Genomic DNA, 22,831 nt, shown 5'->3' on the forward strand with positions numbered 1-22,831 from the left:
CTGGAATTGACCTGAAGGCAGGGCAGTATCTTTTCAATGTTCATGCAGTGATTTGCAGCCATGCCTCAGAATGCCTAAGATGTGTGTTAAAATGCTGACTGCTGGGCTCCCTCCAGATTCACTGAATCATAACCTCCAGGGCTTAGACAAGGCATCTGCACTATTATTAAAAGCTCTGGTGAGGCTGAAGATCCCCTTGGTTAGGAATCATTAATGCCTGGCACAGTGTAAGGCTTAGAGTAGGTACTTAGCCAACAAACATCTGTTGATTGAATGAATTAATTAATAATACATGAATGATTTGATGCTGACTTCTCTATAGAGATCTGCTTTTTGTTATAGGTGTATGCAAATTTTCCATTTCTTCCTGAGTCAATTTAGTAGTTTGCTTCTTTCTAGGAATTTGTCCATTTCATCTAAGTTATCTTAATTTGTTGGTATATATTTATTCTTAGTGTATTCTCTTACAATTCCTTTTATTTCTGTAAAGTCTCTAGTAATGTCTTCTCTTTCATTTCAGAGAGGTCTGCTTTTTTGTATCTCAAACTGGTCTCCTCTTCCCTTCCTTCCAGACCAGGTCTGGCTGTGCCTCTTAGTAGATTAGGTAGCCATCTCTAAAGGTTATTTCAGGGTCCCAGAATACTCCGTGACTCTAAGGGCTCCTCTACCTGACAGTTCTCCCCATAGGTCAGATCTTTTATCCCACAATCAGAGGGTGGGTAGCATGCCAACCATCCTGGAGTAAAATTCACACTAAAGTGTGAATGTCTGCTAACTAATGTCTTACTAAGGGTAAGGAGAGGATACAGAGATAAAATTAGTATGTTCTGCTGCTGAATTACCTTCCCTTGTGTAGTGGCTACTGACACAGCCTCAGACAAGGCCAGGGCTGAGACTAGAGTGAAGCAAGCAAAGAGCCCAGGGTATAAAATTTAAGAAGGTACTCACTCTCAAGCTCATGGAAACGCATGGTTGACACCTAAGAGTAAATGCCTCCTTAAATTTTCTGCCCTGGTGGCCTTACTTGCCTTACCCCAATTGTGGCCTTACAAGAATGTATTCAGAACAAGCTTTGAAAACCTCTCATCAAATCTACTCCCTTACCATTAGGAATATTTTTTTTTTTGTAGTTTTTTCCTTCCACTGTCTATGGGAGCATTGTGCATCATTTTTTTAAAAACTTAAGACAAATATATTAAGATACAAAGAAAAGTTGAGGGAACAAAATAATGAACACCCATCCACCTATCACTTAGATTTAATGGTTGTTAACATTTTCTAATATTTGTTTCTCCTTTTCCCCCCTGAACTATTTTAAGGTAAATTAAAATCATTATGACATTTCACCTCTAAATCCTTCATTTGCATTCCTAAAAATCAAACCTTTTCTTTCATAACCATGAGACCATTCTCACACCTTAACAAAAATTCATACTATTTCCTTGATATTGCCTGTATTAAAATTTCTCTGGCTGGCCCCAAAATGTATTTTAAAGCTGAAGCCAATCAAGAGTCACATAAAATGTCTTTTACATTTCTGTTATCTAGAACAGTGGTTCTCAATCAAGGGTGATTTTGCTGCTAAGGGGACATTGTCCCCAAAAGGAGACATTTTTGGTTGTCACATCTGGGTCATGCAATGTGCTCCTGGCATCTAATGGGTAGAGACCAGGGATGCTTCTTGAATACTTTGCCATGCACAGGATAGTCCCTCCCCACCACAAAGAATCATCCAGTACAAAAATGTCAGTAGTGCTGAGATTGAGAAGCTGTGTTTTAAAACAGCCCCATCCCAACTTTTTTCATACCATCAACTTGAAGAGTCCAGGTCAGTTGTCATGTAGAGAGTTTTACCTTCTGGATCTGGCTGATTGTTTCATCATGATGTCATTTAGCTTGTTCTTTTCTCCTCTGTAATTGCTGAGAACCAGAAGTTAGGTATAAAAGTAGTTGAGAGATTTGAAATCCAAGAAAAAAACTTGCCAAAAGCCATGGAGCCAGTTGGTGGCCAACTCAAGCCTTGTGTCTAGTGTTCCAACTGCTGTTTGCTGTGGTTTGGTGGTGGGAGGTTGAGGGGAAGACCTTTTAACCCTCTGGCAGCCTTCTGCAAGCTTCTCATGTCCCAGTAATGAGCCCTGTTTTGAAGTACAACCCTCCCCACAGGTTACTGTTCAGTTTGATAACATGCTGACCACCAATGCTAAGCTCCGGAAGGAGATTGAGGACCTACGGTATGAGAAGGCTGCTTATGACAATGTTTACCAGCAGCTCCATCGGCGCCTGATGATACAGAAGAAAACCTTGAACGTGGTCATTGAGCAGCATGCTCAGGCTTATGACCAGAGGTGTGCTGGGGAAGAAACCCTAGAGGCAGAGACATCTCTTAGGTCCCTGTTGAGCATCCAGCTTCCTACTCTGGGCCACCTCTGTTCCCTGTTCTTATGTGTTGAGAAATCTTAAATCATCCTCATAGTAACTCTGAGCTCTGACTGTGCTACCCATGATGCTAGGTGCTCTGGGTATTATTTCAAGCCTTGCAACTTCCCTAGGAGTTACTATCCCCATTTTATAAACCAGGACATGAAGGCCTAGAGATGCCAAAATGCTTACCTGAGAGCCAGGTAAATGGCAGATGTGGTGAAGCTGACATGCAACCTCTATCCACCATTCCCTCCAGGTGCCCCTGCCTCTAGTCCTAGGGGTCTCTCAGTTTGTGTAATCTCCTGGCTTCACACTCACAGGGTCAAGAGACATATAATTTGGCTGAGAAGAACACAGGTTTTGGAGTCAGAGAGACCTGGGTTTCAATCTTAGCTCCACCATACTATTTTATAGGACCTCTTTGGGTGGTAGTAAGGATTAAATAATGTATGTATATAAGGGATTGGCTGGAACACAGTAATTGACAAGTGGTTATGACGGTGATGGTGGTGGTGGTGGTGATGGTGATGGTGATGATGGTGGTGGTGGTGATGGTGATGGTGATGATGGTGGTCGTGGTGGTAGTGGTGATGGTGATAGTGGTGATTGTGATGGTGGTGATGATGATGATGATGGTGATGATGGTGGTCATGGTGATGGTGGTGATGATGCTGGTGATGCTGGTGATGACGGTGGTTATGATGGTGGTGATGGTGATGGTGATGACGGTGGTCGTGGTGATGGTGGTGGTGGTAGTGGTGATGGTGATGGTGATGCTGGTGATGATGGTGATGACAGTGGTTATGATGGTGGTGATGATGGTGATGGTGATGGTGGTGATGGTGGTGATGATGCTGGTGATGCTGGTGATGATGGTGGTGATGGTGGTGGTGATGGTGATGGTGATGATGGTGGTTATGATAGTGGTGATGGTGATGCTGGTGATGGTGGTGGTGATGGTGATGGTGATGACGGTGGTGATGATGATGGTGGTGATGGTGATGATGGTGGTGGTGGTGATAGGAAAATCATTTCCTGTGGGTGGTCCAGAGCTAGCAGCTCCTGTCTTCAAGTAAAGAAGGTTGTTCCTCCACTCCCAGTAACCTCCATGATTAAAAGAAGTGATAGCCATTGGCATAAAGTCCCTCTGGCCTGATAGGGAGAAGGGAGGAAAAGGGAGGAGATTCCAGCCCCTCACACTCTGTGCCCCGCTCACCCAGGCTGGAGGCCATGACTCGAATGGCTGCCATGAAATACCGCCAGCAGGAGGATATCTCTCAGTACAACCTGAAGATCCAAGAGCTGGAGCGTCTTGCCCACAAGACCAAGCTCAAGTCCTTCCTCCTCATCAAAATGAACGATCGCATGGAGTTTAAGGAGCAGGCCCAAAAGGAAGAAGGTATACTTTCCAGGTGCTTCCCCCACACCTCTCATTCTCTCTCTCAGTTGAAGGTGCCCAAGTCTCCCTGCAGTGGGGTTGCCAAATTTAGCAAATAAAATGACAAGATACTTAGTTAAATTTAAATTTCAGATGAACAATGAGTAAATTTTTAGGATAAGTATATCCCATGCAGTATTTGAGACAATACAAAAAAATTATTGGTTGTTTATCTACAAGTGGGACATATTTATACCTTTAAAAATGTACTGTTTGTCTGAAATTGAAATTTAACCATGTGTTCTGTAACTTATCTGCCAGTCCTAACCTGTAGGATGTATCCTCACTCTGGGGCTGTCCTTCACTTGTTCAGGGGGAGAACTTGTGTGTCAGGGATCCCCAAGACCACTCCCAGGTTTGGTGGTTCACTAGGAGGACTCACAAGACTCAGCAAATAGTCACATGCATGGCTATGCTGTAGGGACCCAAAGAACACTCAGCAAAGAGAAAAGGCCCATGGGTGAAGCCTGGAGGAAACCAAGCTTTCAGAGTCTTCTCCCAGTGAAGTCACAGGACATGCTTAATTTCTGCAGCCTCTAATTGTGACAATATGTGTGAAAATTGCCTACTGGGGGAGCCCATTAGAAACTCAATGCCCAGGATTCCTGCTAGGGGCTGGTCATGGAGGCATCCTCTCCTGAACATGTACCAAAATTCCAGCCTCCTAGAAGGAAAGCAGGTGTTCAGCATAAACTGCAAGGCTTATACAGTCTAGGCACAAGGAGACACACTCATCATTTAGGGAAAGTTAGGGAACCATTTACCAGTAATTGCCTAGGGCTAAACCTCACAAGCGGGCCTTTCTAAGGAGAGCAGTCTCAGGCCTGCTCTGGTAACTCCCTCCTGAAAAGACTGAAAAATCTGAACTCTTCTAACAGACCCCTGCACATGTAGCTGCTTTTATTCTTTGTTCTTTTGGCCTTTCCCATTTCCTCCTGCTTTATCATTTGGGACTGTATTGCTATAAGTGTGTTTCTGAGAAGCCACCATCTCTCACTCCCTGAAATAGCAAAAACACTTATTGGACCTTCTATCCATCCATCCATCCATTCATCTAGCCAACTGTCTACTGAGGCACTAGCTCATGCCAGCTTCTAAGTGCCTGGAATGCATGACTTCCACTTAGCCCTCACAGGGCTCATGGTTGCCAGTTTTCCCTTTCTAGCTCTCAAGGCAAAGAAACACAGGAAGAACAAGGGTGAGAGTTTTGAGAGCTACGAGGTGGCCCTCCTCCAGCTTCTGAAGCCGACTGAGAATGGGAACCTGAACCAGCCCATCGAAGAACTTCTGGCCAAGGAGGAGAAGAACTTTGCTTTGTTCACATATGTCACAGAATTCAGCAGTGACATGGAGATAATGCACAAGAAGACCGAGAAAATCCAGGTCAGAGCAACTCTTCTCTCCCAGGTCTGGGACCCTCCCGTCCCCACTGCAGCCCTCCCCAAAGGGAATTCCTTGGAACACTCTTTGATTTTTTTTTTCCTACATAAAAAAGGGCCTCAAGGTCAAATCAGTTTGGGAAACACTGCATTTCCCTACTGTTCCCTGTATCTTTTTTTTCTAAAATTGTTATTTGTCTCTCAATTGATACATACATTTAATGTGTCATGTTCCCTCACCCTTAGTAGTGACATTTATAATCCATGGTGCGCTCTGTAATCCAGGGGTCAGTAAACTATAACCACAGCTAGATATGGCCTATGGTCTGTTTTTGTACAGCCCACAAGCTAAGAATGTTTTCTTACATTTTTAGAGGTTGTAAGAAAAAAATTGTAAGGAAAAAAGGGAATATACAAGAAAGACCATATGTGGTCTGCAAAGCCTAAAAAATCTGCTATCTGGCTTTTTGCCTTAAAAGCTTGCAGTCCCCTATTAATCAACAGTTTCACTGAATTGAGGAGAAATGGTCAATTTTTCTTGGAGAGAGTTGATGTACATGAGCTTACTAAAAGCTCTGATAAGTCCTTCTATAAAGACACCTGTTTACCTTTGTTGAGCCCATAATTTCCCAAACTTAATTGGCTTCCTGAGATATTCCCAGAACAGGCTTTGGAACTGTACACACAGAATAGAATCCAAACTCCTTAGTGTGATGACATTCCAGCGCCTTCAAAATTTGGCTTCAACCTGACTCTGCAGGCCCAGCTTCCATCATCTCCCCCAAGGTACCCTCTGCAGCTGCCAGTCCCTGCTGTCCCATGCATTTCCCTCCTCCGAGGTTTTCCCAGTGCTGTTTCTGCCCCAGATGCCCACTCCCACACCACCTGCTTTACTTCTGATTAAATACTGCGTGTTAGTCCTGACCCTGCACAATGTCACCTCCTTAGGGAATTCATTACTTCTCCCTGGGCTCTGCTTATATGATGAGGGAAGCTACTTCCTTTTGCAATGTCACTGATTCCTGAATATGGGGCAGTACGCGGCCATGTGCAGGTAGATGGTAGCTAAAATATAGATGAAAACATTTTAATTTACTAGTGATGAATTGATTTTAATGAGGATTCAGACAAATATAGCTTGCAGAGCAAACTTGTGATTTAATGGATGTATTACTGAGGGTGATAAGTAATAATAACAACAGTAAGCAAATAATGATAAACAGACAAAATTTGGTTGATTTTAAGGAAAACTGTTAATAGATAAAAATAGTGACAGATAATAATAGTACAGGTGGCTTGCAAAAATGGCAGAAATGGAAGTGGTTATATCAGTTGGGGTTGTCATAGAATACAGAAGGCTTACCCAAAATGGGTAAATTGAGGTGGGTTTTTTAAAAGGGACTATTTACAAAGGTCTAAGGAAGTTAAGAAAGCAGAGTTCAGGACCAGCGAGAGAGGGCTCCAGGACAGGTGAGGGGAGAGAGCTGCTTCTGCAGTCAGCAGAGAGGTATGTGGAGAAGGCTGGCTGTGTGTCTTTCCTGGAGGGATGTGGCCAAACTAATGACCTGCCAAGAAGTGGGCAAGTAACCCCCTACCTCACTCTCCTTCCACCACTAATTTCCCACTCGTGCCTCCCTTAGCTGGGCCAAGTGGAGCCAGAGGGCAAGGGAGCCCATAGCCACAGTCTCTGCTGGTCTGGGGCAGAGGGTAGGGTGGGGAAGGGTGATGGGTGGTGTTGGGGGCAAATGGAGAACTTCCAGCTCAGTGTGTGTGGTGGGGTGGGAGTGAGGGAGATGAGCTTGAATGGCCCCCTCTGTGTCCCTTCTGCAAGGTGATATTCCAGAGGACAGGCACACACATGTACTCCCTCTGCATTCCCATGCCCAGGATAGCCCTGCACACAGTGGGAGACACCAAGAAATGGTTCCAAACAGTAATTGACCTTGACCTTCTCATTCGCCTTGAGGGTTCTCCTTTTCTCAGCCACCCAGAATGCCTCCAGTTTTAGGTGTAAGGTGCCAAACTCCCGCCCTGTCTGGGCCTCAGTCTCCCCATCTGTAGTACAACATACTTGGATCAGAACAGAGGTTTCCAAACTTTCATTAAAAAGCTCTAGAATGTTTTTGTTTAAACCTGGGTTATGAGGAAGCACTGGTATACAAAACAGATAAAATGGAGCAGTCCTAGATGAAGCAGGTGCAGGGGGACGGGTGGTTGGAGAGGGTCCTTAGGACCTTATCTTTTTGCCCCCTTGTGGCACCACTGCTCAAACTAGAGTTCAGGTAAAAATAAAATAAAATAAAAAATAGTCATAATTCTAACAGCTGACTTCAGCCCTACCCAGAGGACTGGGGTCAGAGGTCATCAACTGGTTGAATCCAGTCTTCATTCTTCTTTTGTTTGGTCTTCGCTATCCCCAAGTTAAAAATGATCAGTTGCTAACGTTTAAAAATCAGGATATCCACATGAGAATCTGGATTTCTGCTTTCTCTTGGAAAATGACACCTGACAGTTCCGGCCCACTTTCCCGCGGAAGGTGAGGGCGCCGCCCAGTCAAGGGAGCCCCGCCGCGCGGCCCTCGGGCGGGCACAGCTGGTCTGAGAGGCTCGCGAGGCGGCGGCGGGGCCCTGCGGGCCTTGAGTTTCCGGCCTCCGGTTTAGGCGCTTCGCCGCTTCGCCCTGGTGGCGATTGGCAATATCGCAGGGTAGGTCAGAAGTAAAGAGCTCTGAAAGGAGGGAAGGGACGGCCCGTTTGGCACCAGGAGTGGGCAGGACCCTGAGTTCTTACTTAACAGAAGGGAGCATCTTACTAGTCCCAGTGGGGTGATGGAGACGAGCCATAGCTGCGGGGTGTGAGGACGCCACGCTGACCTGACCAGGAAGTGGTTCCTCAACAGAGCTGACCTTGATCTGTCCCCTTCACCAGGTGGTACCCTCTTAGCCACAACTGGGTTAGGACAAGTGTGTCTGATGGAAGATGGGCTTCAGTTTCACCACCTGTAGAATGATGTTTCTTCCAGAAAGGTAGCTTCTCAGCCCTTTTTTTGAAGTTACAGAACTGTGCCTTTTGGGACTTAACTAGAGTTGCAAATGCCTGTTGAATAAGTCCTGAGAATACTCATTTCTAATAGGAGACCTAAAATTTGAAAAATATTATGAGAGACATATGCCCATTATAGAAAACTTGGAAACTACCTAAGGATCAAATTTTTTAAATCACCCATTAGATCAGTCATCTAGGCAATGATTGCCTAGAGACAGTCATTGTTGATATTTTGATATATTTTCTTTTTTTGTGTGATGCTTTTAAAACTTAACGTAGTGGTTATTGTATATTATATGTAAAGTTGTATATTCTGATTGAGAAAAATATTCTTTTGGTTGTTTGATCAGACACCAAGGATTTATTGAGCACCTACTATGTGCCAGGCACTGTTCTACACTCTGGTAGTACAGTAGTGAATGTTATGGCAAAAAGCCCTACCCTCATGGGGCTTCTATTTGGCAGGGAGAAAAAAGACAACAAACATCAAGCCTGATAAATATGTACATGATAGAGTATATTAGAAAGTGAGAAGGGGTGTGGATAAACAGACAAAGTAATGCAGGTTAAGAGGGGTTCTGGAAGCCAAGAGCTTGGGTAATTGAGAAGTTAAGATCTGAACAGACCTGTAGGTGAGGGGTTAAGCTATGCAGATCTCCGGGCAACAGATGTTCCAGGCAGATGAAACGGCATATGCAAAGGTCCTGAGGCAGGAAAGTGCAAGCAGGCAAGGGTGCCTGGAGTGGTGAGAGAGGGCTGAGAGGGGGAGGAGAGGGGGTGGGCTGAGAGGGGTCTGAGAAACAGGGATGTCACGGGAGTTGGAAGAGCACATTTCTGGAAGAGTTTTTGGTGGTTATTACTCAAAGAAATAGAAGTTGTGGAAAAGCAGAGGAAGAACACACCTGACTCAGGTTATCTACAGAATTTGGAAAATACTAAAAAGCATAAATAGGAACCCAAATCAAGAAGAATCCCATCACCTGGACATGGCCTGACTAATCTTTCTGGTAGAGCTCCTTTTTCTTTTTTTAAAGAGATTGGAAGCCTCGCTTCTTTTAAATTCTTTTTTTTTTAAATTAAATAGTTTTTGTTTCTGATTATAATGAGAATACATATGCCCGTGGGAAAATGCAATTCAGAAAAATGTGAAGAAAAAGTAAAACATCACCACTTGGAGACAATGCCCATCAATATTTTAGTGACATTGCTTACAAAAACAGTGTTCACTCCCTCGTGTGCCTGCACACACATGCCCGCATAGACACAGATACACACAACACACAGTTAGATCTCCACTTACAGCACTGGGATCACACTAGACAACTCATGAATTTTTCCTGAAAATTCATCATAGATTACCTCCTCCCCAACATCTGCTATGTTCTTTTTAATGGTTTCTGGAAACCCTGGGTGCTCAGTAGTAGGATCACAAGATTCTTCTTTAAAATGTGAATTTCCTAGGCTTTACCCCATACTTACAAACCTAGATTCTCTGAGAATGGGCCAGGAATCTACATTTTAACCATGTTTTTATTTGAGACCCTCTCCCCCCATGATATGAATGTACCATCATTGATGTAACTGATCCCTATCAGCAGATATTTAGGTTGTCCCTAACTTCAAGCCCTTATAAATAATAACCCAGAGGACAGCCTTAAGCAGCTACCTTTGCTCGTATGTCTTACTATTTCCATGGGATAGATTCCTACAGATGGAATTACTCAGTCAGAAGGTGTGTGCCTTTTATATTTGGACACACTGTTCTAGCCCAGGACATCTCAGATCTGGTCCCTGGACCTGCAGCAATAGCATCTCCTGGGCACTTGTGAGAAATGCACATTCTTGGGCCCCACCCAGACCTACTGAATCAGAACCTCTGGGACTGGGGCCCATCAGTCTGTTTTCACAAACCTCCAGGAGCTTCTGATTCAAGTGAGAGTCTGAGAACTGCTGCTTCAGAGCTGCCTATCCATTACTAGCCATGTGTTGATTTAAGTTTAATTTAATTTAAAATTAGTTTAAAATTTAGTTTAAAAATCTAATTGAAAATTTTCATTTAATTTAAAAATTAGTTCCTCAGTGGCACTAGCCACATTTCAAATGCTCAATACCCTCCTGTGGCTAATCACAGGAGGACTGCATCATGAGGAAAGAACATTGCCACCATCAGAGAAAGTTCTATTGACTATTTTGTTCTAGATGATTCTCCAGAAAGGATAACACACCCACCCTTCCATGCCCTCATACTCCTTTTAATTAACAAACATCAGAAAGAACCTCCAGGGGTATATGAGGAGCCCAGGGGTTCTGGGGCTCCTTGAAGCAGATCATTTAAATTTTCATCGGCTGACTCCTCGAGGCACAGGCTTGTTTGAGGTGTGGTGGTGAGAGGACCACCCACTTTTCCTTACAGTCTGTTCTGTCCCAAGCAGAATGAAATCATCCTCTCGCGATCCCTGCAGAAACCGGCTGGTGATGACTGCCACTCTGTCCTGAGACAGCTGGAGGTAAGATCAGGGTAGGGAAGGGGGTCATGGGAGTCTCTGTCAGGCAGCCTGTCAGTTGGTTCTCAGGAGGAGGGATTACCTTCCCCCCCAACATCTGCTATGCTCTTTTTAATGGTTTCTGGAAACTCTGGGTGCTCAGGAGTAGGATCACAAGATTCTTCTTTAAAATGCAAATTTCCTAGGCTCTACCCCATACTTACAAACCTAGATTCTCTGAGAATGGACCAGGAATCTACATTTTAACCATGTTTTTATTTGAGACCCTCTCGCTTCATGATATGAATGTACCATCATTGATGTAACTGATCCCCTATCAGTAGATATTTAGATTGTCCCTAACTTCAGGCCCTTATAAATAATAACACAGAGGACAGCCTTGAGCTGTCTACGACTCTCTACTGGCCTGGATCATGTCTTGATATGTCCTGATCCTTTGTTACAGGCAGCCTCTGCTACAGAAATTGCTGCAGAATTTTGTCCCTAGGGCCTCTTTGCCCATTTTAAAGACTTTGCACTTAAGAGAACCAAGGCCAGACCCTTACACCTGTATGTTCATCCCAGGCTGGCAAATCCCAGACAGATCTCCACTTCAGTCTTTTCTTCTCTCTTTTATCCTGAAGGTGGCCTGTTTTCAATCAATAATAGTTATTACAAACATTTATTGAGCAGTTACTACATACCAGGCTCTGGGCTAAGTGTTTTTCTTGCACTATCTCATTTCATCTCCAAAACAGCCCTGAGAGGTAGGTGCTACGATCTCTCCATTTTCCAGATGAGGAAACTGAGGTTCAGAGGGGTTAAGTCACTTGACCAACATCATGGAGCTGGGATACTGTATGACCTTGTATTGTATTCAGCTGCTGATAATCAGAACCCAAAAGAACAGTGGCTTAAGCAAGATAGTTTATTTACTTTGTTAAGAAATAAGTCTGGAGACAGGTACTTCAGGGCTAGTCATGATGTCATCAGTGACTCAAGCTTCTCCATTTTGTTTTGCCATATTTAGCAGGTAGCTTACGTTCCCAATGTTGTATCCTGACTGCAGTTGATCCTGCTATCACATATACATTCCAGGCAGAAAGAAAGTAGGGGAGGCAAAAAGGGCCTTGTAACTGAGTTAGCCAGCTTAAGATCTTTCCCTGAAGTCTCAGCAATGACTTCTGAGTTTACATCTCACTGGCATCCCTATTGCAAAGGAGGGTTGGAAATACAGCTTTTAGCTGGGTACACTGCTGCCCAAATACAATCATGTTTTGTTATTAAGGTATAAGGGAAGAATGAATAGCAAACGTCTGACAAAGATATGAACCCAGAGTATTTGACTCCAAAGCCCTGTTCTAATCTGCTAGTCTCTGCTTTAGGAACTGCACTCCTGTCATTTCCCTTCCCTTCTCTGTGGTTTATTTTTGTTCTTGGCCTGCTGCTGGGAGACAGGGATGGCAGCGCTATTCTCTGGTGGCCCACTTGGAGGCAGCAAAGCACATGCTGCCCGCATTGAGCTGCTCCGGCAGAGAGGCCTCTCCTAGGAGCCCAGGTATGGGCGTTTAGACTTCAGGCTGTGCGAGTTGAATAAAATCCTGAATGTAAATGCTTGGCACACTGCAGGACAGAGGGCCCAAGTCCAAGGAGTCCCCTCCCCAGGCTGACCACACGCCTGGGGACCCATGTCCTTGGCTCAGGGCCACCCAGTGTCCAGATGCCTCCTTTGGGTTGGGACTAGTGCCACTCTCCATATCAGGGATTTGAAAGCCTACCACATATCTCCCTGACATCTGCCTGAAGTCCTTCCATCAGCGATTTGTGCTTTTGGCTTTAGCATGACTTCAGGAGGCCTCTTTGTAAATGTAAATACTCTAATAAGGGGAATTTGTTTTAATAGCAATGGGCTCACAAGAGCCTGTTTTTCTTACCCCCTGCTAAAGATCACTTCTATCTGCTCTATCCTTTCCATACACCCTCCATCATCATCCCCTGGCTCTCTGGGAGAAGGGGTGGGACCAGTCCCTTAGTGGGAGGGGCTTGGGTATGACTTTCAGAGAAGTCCCTTCCTAGCGGTGGGACTTTGAGAAAGAGATTTAACCTCTCTGAGCCTCCATATATTCACGTGAAAATGGGAATAACAATGGTTATCACTTCATGGGGCTGTGAAGGTTGAATAAAATCATGCATATACATGCTTGGCACACTGCAGGGCCAAGACTATACATGTAACTATCATTATCGGTGTTGTTTATCAAGTAGGTCCGAAACCCTCATCTCCACTGGAACTCCTCATGGGTAGGCTGAACCCAGGGTGTCAGCCTGGCTGACCTGGGGTGGGAATCGGGGTTTGCCACCAGGAGAAACTAAAGAAGACCATGCAGGCAGCAGATATGTATGAGAAAAACTACAGGGAGATCAAGACTCTGGAGTATCTCAAGAATTCAGTGGAGAATCTGCTTAAGAAGATAAATTGTGATGCCACCAAGATCCTGGTGCAATTAGGGGAGACAGGGAAAATCACCAAAACCAACCTTCTGCAGTACCTTGGTGAGTCAAGTTGGGGCATGTTGGACTCTTAGGAGCTGTTTCCAGAGCTTTCTGTGACCAGGTAGGAGGACTTATTATTTTGGTGGTAGTGAGTTTGGTGGTGAAGCATGTAGACATGAATGCCAGCCTGCCTGGATTCAATTCCTTGTTCTACTCAAACTGTGTGACTTTAGGAAACTATCTGGACTTGTCTGTGCTTTACTTTAAAAAAACTTTTTTTAATTAAGGTGTTATTGGTATACACTCTTATGAAGGTTTCAAATGAAAAAACAATGTGGTTACTACATTTACCCATACTATCAAGTCCCCACCCATACCCCAATGCAGTCACTGTACTTCAGTGTAGTAAGATGCCACAGATTCACTATGTCCCTTCTCTGTGCTACACAGTTTTCCCCATGATCCCCCACACCATGTGTACTAAACATAATACCCCTCAGTACCCTTCTCCCTCCCTCCCTCCCCACCCACCCTCCCCCACTCCTCCCCTTTGGTAACCACTAGTTCCTTCTTGGAGTCTGAGTCTGTTGCTATTTTGTTCCTTCAGTTTTGCTTTGTTGTTTTACTCCACAAATGAGGGAAATCATTTGGCACTTGTCTTTCTCCACCTGGCTTATTTCACTGAGTATAATATCCTCCAGCTCCATCCATGTTGTTGTAAATGGTAGGATTTGTTTCTTTCTAATGACTGACTAGTATTCCATTGTGTATATGTACCACATCTTCTTTGTCCATTCATCTACTGATGGACACTTAGGTTGCTTCCGTATCTTGGCTGTTGTAAAAAGTGCTGCGATAAACATAGGGGTGCATATGTCCTTTTGAATCTGAGAAGTTGTATTCTTTGGGTAAATTCCAAGGAGTGGGATTCCTGGGCCAAATGGTATTTCTATTTTTAATTTTTTGAGGAACCTCCATATTGCTTTCCACAATGGTTGAACTAGCTTACATTCCCACCAGCAGTGAAGGAGAGTTCCCCTTTCTCTGCATCCTTGCCAGCATTTGTTGTTCATAGTCTTTTCGATGTTGGCCATCCTTACTGGTGTGAGGTGATATCTCATTGTGGTTTTAATTTGCATTTCCCTGATGATTAGTGATATGGAGCATCTTTTCATGTGTCTGTTGGCCATGTGAATTTCTTCTTTGGAGAACTGTCTCTTCATATCCTCTGCCCATTTGTTAATCAGGTTATTTGCTTTTTGGGTGTTGAGGCATGTAAGTTCTTTATATATTTTGGATGTTAACCCCTTGTTGGATATGCATTTACAAATATATTGTCCCATACTGTAGGATGCCTTTTTGTTCTGTTGATGGTGTCCTTTGCTGTACAGAAACTTTTTAGTTTGATGTAGTCCTGTGAGTTCATTTTTGCTTTTGTTTCCCTTGCTTGAGGAGATGTGTTCAGGAAAAAGTTGCTCATGCTTATATTCAGGAGATGTTTGCCTATGTTGTCTTCTAAGAGTCTTATGGTTTCGTGACTTACATTCAGGACTTTGATCCATTTTGAGTTTACTTTTGTGTATGGGGTTAAACAATAATCCAGTTTCATTCTCTTTCATGTAGCTATCCAGTTTTGCCAACACCAGCTGTTGAAGAGGCTATCATTTCCCCATTGTATGTCCATGGCTCCTTTATCATATAGTAATTGACCATATATGGTTGGGTTTATATCAGGGCTCTCTATCTGTTCCTTTGGTCTATGGGTCTGTTCTGGTGCCAGTACCAAATGTCTTGATTACTGTGGCTTTGTAGTAGAGCTTGAAGGTGGGGGAGCATAATCCCCTCAGCTTTATTCTTCCTACTCAGGATTGCTTTGGCTATTCTGGGTCTTTTGTGATTCCATATGAATTTTAGAATGATTTTCTTTAGTTCATTGAACAATGCTGTTGGTATTTTGATAGGAATTGCATTGAATCTGTAGATTGCTTTAGACAGGATGGCCATTTTGACAATATTAATCCTTTCTATCCATGCGCACGGAATGTGTTTCCATTTTCTGGTATCTTCTTTAATTTCTCTCATGAGTGTCTTGTAGTTTTCAGAGTATAGGTCTTCAACTTCCTTGGTTAGGTTTATTCCTAGGTATTTTATTCTTTTTGATGCAACTGTGAATGGAATTGTTTTCCTGATTTCTCTCTCTGCTAGTTCATTGTTAGTGTATAGGAATGCCACAGATTTCTGCATATTAATTTGTATCCTGCAACTTTGCTGAATTCAGATATTAGATCTAGTAGTTTTGAAGTGGAGTCTTAAGGTTTTTTATGTACAATATCATGTCATCTGCAAACAGGGACAGTTTAACTTCTTCCTTGCCAATCTGGATGCCATGTATTTCTTTGTGTTGTCTGATTGCTGTGGCTAGGACCTCCAGTACTATGCTGAATAGAAATGGAGAGAGTGGCATCCTTGTTCCCTATCTTAAAGGAAAATCTTTCAGCTTCTCACTGTTAAGTATAATGTTGGCCGTGGGTTTGTCATATATGGCTTTTATTATGTTGAGGTACTTGCCCTCTATACCCATTTTGTTGAGAGTTTTTATCACAAAAGGGTGTTGAATTTTGTCAAATGTCTTTTCAGCATCTATGGAGATGATCATGTGGTTTTTGTCCTTCTTTTTGTTGATATGGTGGATGATGTTGATGAATTTTCGAATGTTGTACCATCCTTGCATCCCTGGAATAAGTCCTCCTTGATCATGATGAATGATCTTTTTGATGTATATTTGAGTTCAGTTTGCTAATATTTTGTTGAGTATTTTTGCATCTATGTTCATGAGGGATATTGGTCTGTAATATTCTTTTTTTGTGGTATCTTTGCCTGGTTTTGGTATTAGAGTGATGCTGGCCCCATAGAATGAGTTTGGAAGTATTCCCTCTTCTTCTACTCTTTGGAAAACTTTAAGGAGGATGGGTATTAGGTCTTCACTAAATGTTTGATAAAATTCAGTGGTGAACCCATCTGGTCCAGGGATTTTGTTCTTAGGTAGTTTTTTGATTACCAGTTCAATTTTGTTGCTGGTAATTGATCTGTTCAGATTTTCTGTTTCTTCCTTGGTCAGCCTTGGAAGGTTGTATTTTTCTAGAAAATTGTCCATTTCTTCTAGGTTATCCAGTTTGTTAGCATATAATTTTTCATAGTATTCTCTTATAATTCTTTGTATTTCTGTGGTGTCCATAGTGATTTTTCTTTTCTCATTTCTGATTCTGTTAATGTGTGTAGACTCTCTTTTCTTCTTGATAAGTTTGGCTAGGGGTTTATCTATTTTGTTTATTTTCTCGAAGAACAAGCTCTTGCTTTCATTGATTCTTTCTATTGTTTTATTCTTCTTGATTTTATTTATTTCTGCTCTATTCTTTATTATGTCTCTCCTCCTACTGTCTTTGGGCCTCATTTGTTCTTCCCTTTCTAGTTTCGTTAATTGTGAGTTTAGACTGCTCATATGGGATTGTTCTTCTTTCCTGAGGTAGGCCTGTATTGCAGTATTCTTTCCTCTTAGCATGGCCTTTGCTGTGTCCCACAGATTTTGTGGTATTGAATTATTGTCGTCATTTGTCTCCATATATTGCTTGATCTCTGTTTTTATTTGGTCATTGATCCATTGGTTATTTAGGAGCATGTTGTGAATCCTCCATGTGTTTGTGGGATTTTTCATTTTCTTTGTGTAATTTATTTCTAGTTTCATACCTTTGTGGTCTGAGAAACTGGTTGGTACAATTTCAATCTTTTTGAATTTACCAAGGCTCTTTTTGTGGCCTAGTATATGATCTATTCTTGAAAATGTTCCATGTGTACTTGAGAAGAATGTGTATTCTGCTGCTTTTGGGTGTAGAGTTCTATAGATGTCTGTTAGGTCCATCTGTTCTAATGTGTTGTTCAGTGCCTCTGTCTCCTTGCTTATTTTCTGTCTGGTTGATCTGTCCTTCAGAGTGTATGGAGTGTTGAAGTCTCCTAGAATGAATGTATTGTATTCTATTTCCCCTTTTACTTCTGTTAGTATTTTTTTCACATATGTTGGTGCTCCTGTGTTGGGTGCATAGATATTTATAATGGTTATATCTTCTTGTTGGATTGATCTATTTATCAGTATGTAATGTCTTTATTTGTCTCTTGTGACTCTCTGTTTTGAAGTTTATTTTGTCTGATACAAATACTGCAAATCCTGCAGTTTTTCTCCCGATTAGTTGCATGAAATATCTTTTTCCATCCCTTCACTTTTAGTCTGTGTATGTCTTTGGGTTTAAAGTGAGTCTCTTGTAGGCAGCATATAGATGGGTCTTGCTTTTTCATCCATTCAGTAACTCTATGTCTTTTGATTAATGCATTCAGTCCATTTACATTTAGGATGATTATTGATAGGTATGTATTTATTGCCATTGCAGGCTTTAGATTCGTGGTTACCAAAGGTTCAAGGTTAACTTCCTTACTATCTAAGAGTCTAACTTAACTCACTTAATATTCTATTACAAACACAATCTAAAGATTATTTTTTTTCCTCCTCCTTTTTCTTCCTCCTCCATTCTTTATATACTTGGTATCATATTCTGTAGTCTTTGTCTGTCCCCTGATTGACTTTGGGGATGGTTAATTTAATTTTGCATTTGCTTAGTAATTAGCTGTTCTACTTTCTTTACTGTGGTTTTATTACCTCTGGTGACAGCTATTAAACCTTAGGAACACTTCCATCTACAGCAGTCCCTCCAAAATTCACTATAGAGATGGTTTTGAGGAGGTAAATTCTCTCAGCTTTTGCTTATCTGGAAATTGTTTAATCCCTCCTTCAAATTTAAGTGATAATCTTGCTGGATTAAGTAATCTTCCTTCAAGGCCCTTTTGCTTCATTGTATTAAATACATCATGCCTCTCCCTTCTGGTTTGTAAGGTTTCTGCTGAGAAGTCTGATGATAGCCTGATGGGCTTTCCTTTGTATGTGATTGTATTTCTCTCTCTGGCTGCTTTTAATAGTCTGTCATTATCCTTGATCTTTGCCATTTTAATTACTGTATGTCTTGGTGTTGTCTTCCTTGGGTCCCTTGTTCTGGGAGATCTGTGCATCTCCATGGCCTGAGAGACTATGTCCTTCCCCATATTGGGGAATTTTTCACCAATTACCTCCTCAAAGGTACTTTTTATCCCTCCTCTTCTTCTGGTACCCCTATAATGCAAATATTATTCCATTTGGATTGGCCACATAGTTCTCTCAATATTCTTTCTTTCTTAGAGATCCTTTTTTCTCTCTGTGCCTCACCTTCTTTGTATTCCTCTTCTCTAATTTCTGTTTCATTTATTGTCTCCTCCACTGTCTCTAATCTGCTTTTAATACACTCCAATGTGCTCTTCAACGATTGGCTCTCTGACCGGAATTCATTCCTGAGGTCTTGAATATCTTTCTGTACCTCCACGAGCATGTTAATGATTTTTATTTTGAACACCCTTTCAGGAAGATTCATGAGGTCGATGTCATTTAAATCTTTTTCAGGAGTTGTATTAATAATTTTACTTTGAACCAGGTTCCTTTGGTGTTTCATATTTATATATGGCACCCTCTAATGTCCAGAAGCTCTACTCTCTGGAGCTGCTTAGCCCCTGAGGCAATGTCGGGAGTTGCAGGGGAGTGGTATTGGTGCCTGGGAGGAGGAAAGAGCTGTTTCCTGCTTCCCAGCCGCCTATGCCTGTCTCTACTGCCTGAACCAGTGGGCCAAGCACACAGGTATAAGCCTCTATGCTTTGTGCTTGTAGTTGCTGTGGACAGGTCTTCCCTCTGGCTGGCATAACGCCAGGGTAGGGTTTGCCAGTTTGTGAGCCAGGTGGGACTCACTGGGAGAAAGGCACAGGAGGTGGCATATCATGGAGGGGGGTCCTTGGAGCTGTGTAGCCAGCCAGGGAGCTGGAGCACCTGAAGATCATGAAAGCTCCCAACCTGCTGAGCAGAACGCACCCAGACAGTTTTGTCTACTTGTCCTTTCTCCTGAACAGTAAGCTCTGTGCAATCCTTGCCCCTTTAGCAGCCCTCTTGCTAAAGGCTTCCTTGTTAGTTCCTCTCAGACTGCCCGCCTTTCTTTTGTACCAGAGCAGCTGGATATGGATCCCTGCTTTCCACAAGCGGTTGGAATCTCAGTCTCTCCAGGAATTCTGTCTGTCTTAGCTTTCCAACCTCCTAATCTTGAGTGTATCATGCAAGCACCATGAAATTAGACTTGTGCTCCCAGAGCAGATCTCTGGAGTTAGGTATTCAGCAGTCCCAGGCCTCCACTCCCTCCCCACTCCATTTCTCTTCCTCCCGCTGGTGAGCTTGGGGTGGGGGAAGCTGGGCCACAGCTTTGGTACATTACTCTGTTCCGTGAGGTCTGCTCTTTTCTCCAGGTGTATGCAGTCTGGTGCAGTCCTCTTTCCTGATGCTCTTTCAGGAGTAGTTGTATTAATTATATTTTCATATTATATGCAGTTTTAGGAGGAAGCCTCTGTCTCACCTCTCATGCTGCCATCTTTTTGTGTGTTTTATTTTTTTATCCAATAAAAATGAGGGGTAAACCCAATATCTACCCCATGATTGTTGGTGGGATTAAATAAATTAGCATTCTTAGAGAAAAATTATATGATCATCTCAATGGATGTAGAAAAAGCATTTGAAAATATTCAACATCCATTCATGATAAAAACTCAACAAACTAGAACTAGAGGGAAATTTTCTTAACCTGACAAAGGATATTACAGAAACACAACTAACCTCATAATTAATGGTGAAAGACTGAATGTTTTTCTTCTAAGATAAGGAACAAAGCAAGGATGTCTGCTCTCATCACTCCTATTAAATATTATATTGGTGGTCCTAGCTAATTCAATAAGGCAAGAAAAAGAAACAAAAGGCATATAGATTGGAAAGGAAGAAATAAAGTGCTCAGAACAGTGCCTGACATGTAGCAAGAGCCTATTAACTAGAACACAAGTGTCTAGGCATAGACCCTGAGCTCCAAATAGAGAGGGAGGACTGCACCTACACAGATCATGACTATTTGGAATAAGTGGATTCTTCTGCTCTTAGAATAAAACCTAAAGTTTGTAATACCATCTGTGTTTGGGAGTTTCCCAAAACACCCCTTTATGCCAGGATCCGTGATTCTCTAGGAGGGCTCATAGACTCAGCATATAGACATACTTGTGGCTATGATTTATTACAGCACAAGGATACAAAGAAAAATCAGCAAAGGGGAAAGGGAGACATGGTGTGAAGTCTGAAGGAAACCAGGAGCAAGTTCCAAGGCTCCTTCCCCAGTGGTGTCACGCAGGATGTGCTTAATTTCCCCAGCAACAAGTTGTGACAGCACAAGTGAAATGTTGTCAACCATGAATGCTCATTAGAAACTCTGTGCCCAGAATTTTGATTGGGGGCTGATCATTTGGTACTTCCAGCCTGGCACATATCCAAATTCCAGACTCCCTGGAAGGAAAGCAGGTGTTTAGCATCAACCACATTTTTTATACACACAGTTTAGGCACAGTGAGCCACTTTTATCCATTAACTGTGATAGGAAACTTCCTGAAATCCAAATTCCCTGATGTCAAACTAGGGCCATCCTGGTAAGCAGAAAAGGAAAGCAGTCAGGCCTCCTGTGTTAAATTGTTCTGGCCACTGCTTATTATGTTCTTAATAGCCTGGCCCTGCTCACATTTCTCATCTCTTCTTGTCCTGTTCTCCCTCCTTGCTCACCACCTCTAGTCACACTGTTCTCCTATCTAATCTTCTAGCCCTCCCCCCCAGTGCTTTCCCACCTCAGGGCTATTCCTGGAATACTTCCCATGTCCAGGTCCTCATCATTCTCAGATCTCAGTTTAAATGTCCTCTTTCCAGCAAGACCTCCTATCACTGCCCCATCTGAAGCTGTCATGCTGTTGACACAACCTCCACACACTGTTATTCCCTTGCATGGCAGTCCTATTGCTGACTATTCACCCAGTTTGTCTCTATGTACAGGTAATTCTGAGTATCTGAATCTATGAGGTTCTTGAGATCTGATAACAAGTTCTAAATGCAAATATTTTTGATCCCTGATTTTCAGAGGGAATAACAACAGTATGGGTAGTATGAGTTGTTTTTTTTTTTTATTTATCCAAACCCAGTATTTACTGAATTCAGATAAAAAGCACCTATGTAGGGAGGGATATGTGTATTTGTCCTCTCACAGAGCTTGTCTTTCCGCCTCTATACACACTGAAGCTTGTGAGCTTCATCACGGCAGGGGCTGCATCTTTGTTGTCCGCCTGTTTTGCCTCCATGCTTCCATAGCATCTAGCACAGTGCCAGGCATCCAACAGCCATTTGTGGAATGAGTGAATGAGCAAACGACTGGTGACTGCATGGGGCTGTGAAACAGCAGGAAGGCAGCTCTCCCAGTCTTAGCAGGTCAGGGAAACATTCCTGCAGATGGTGAGGCCTGACCTGAGTCTTAAAACACCAGTAGGGGTTACACAGGGAGGGGTGCAGGGAAAGGCATCCTAGGCACAAGGATTGGCATGGGAAACCACCCAGACGCCCAAGACAGAAGAGCAGAGAAAAATCAGTAGTTTAAGGCCAGGCTGCACACACTCCCAATTTTTAGTGTAACCCAGTGTTTCTCAACCTTCTTTTCATTATCACCTGCTAAGGAGCCATTATAGATGCTGTTTTCCTAATTGCCCCTCCAAATGAAATGTTAACATCATAGATATACTGTGTAGCTGTTGACTGTTGTATATATCTGTGCTTTGTACATTATAGAGTAAGATTTTTTGCTTCTCAAGACCTAAACTTTGCCCTCTGGGGGGTGATGCTGCAGCCTCCAGAGTGCATGGTGGAACCCAAGAGGAAGCCCTCATCCTTAGAGGCACTCATGACCCCCATTTCCTGTTCCTTTCCTCCTCTGTGGTGGGGCACCACCCCAAGTTCCCCCAGAACCAGGTCTCTAGGCAGCCGTCTTGGTTCTGCTTGTTTTTTTCCAGCCATCATTGAAAAGAAGACCAACGACCTGCTGCTGTTAGAGTTCTACAGGCGGATCCTGGATCCAGAGACCGAGACCCCGCTACCCTTCATCAACCCATTCTGGGAGGGCTCTACCCTCCTCAAGCCTGTGGATCCTGTCAAGGTCATCCCCCCGGTGCTCCGGTCTGATCTCTTTGCCGACGGGTTGGATGAGGGTGAGTTGTCTCTCTGATCTGCACTGGTTGCTAGGAAACCTGTGCTGCAGAGGGTCTTCAGTGTTGAGCCTCAGTTTCCCCCTTTATGAGACCCATGGGTCCATCGGTTCCACTAGGTGCCATCTTGACTTGGTTCACTTGGGGATGGTTCTCCCTACAGGACAATGACCCAGCCACAGATCCTGAATTTCAGTTATCCTGGATAGTTTAAAAAATCAAAACTACACTTAAAATGAACCTTAAAATGTCCAAAGTTTACAAAGTGTTAAGTTATTGGCACATAAGTTTCCCTGATCCCATTGCTCAGCCTCACACTATGCCCTCGAGTCTTATTCCAGCCGTGGCCT

General features: G+C 43.0%; 1 protein-coding gene across 4 annotated transcripts in view; it reads left to right on the forward strand.

Moving 5' to 3' along the window:
• Positions 1-22,831, forward strand: part of CCDC63 (coiled-coil domain containing 63) — a 39,098-nt gene that overhangs the window by 14,065 nt on the left and 2,202 nt on the right. For all 4 annotated transcript variants that reach the window (XM_073223934.1, XM_073223936.1, XM_073223935.1 and 1 more), the window contains 6 exons: positions 2,164-2,345; positions 3,642-3,820; positions 5,025-5,242; positions 10,713-10,787; positions 13,127-13,316; positions 22,290-22,484. In XM_073223934.1, the coding sequence (XP_073080035.1) occupies positions 2,164-2,345; positions 3,642-3,820; positions 5,025-5,242; positions 10,713-10,787; positions 13,127-13,316; positions 22,290-22,484 (1,039 nt within the window). The remainder of the gene's footprint in view (positions 1-2,163; positions 2,346-3,641; positions 3,821-5,024; positions 5,243-10,712; positions 10,788-13,126; positions 13,317-22,289; positions 22,485-22,831) is intronic.

Source organism: Manis javanica, chromosome 15 (assembly GCF_040802235.1).
Source record: "Manis javanica isolate MJ-LG chromosome 15, MJ_LKY, whole genome shotgun sequence".
Classification (NCBI taxonomy): domain Eukaryota; kingdom Metazoa; phylum Chordata; class Mammalia; order Pholidota; family Manidae; genus Manis; species Manis javanica.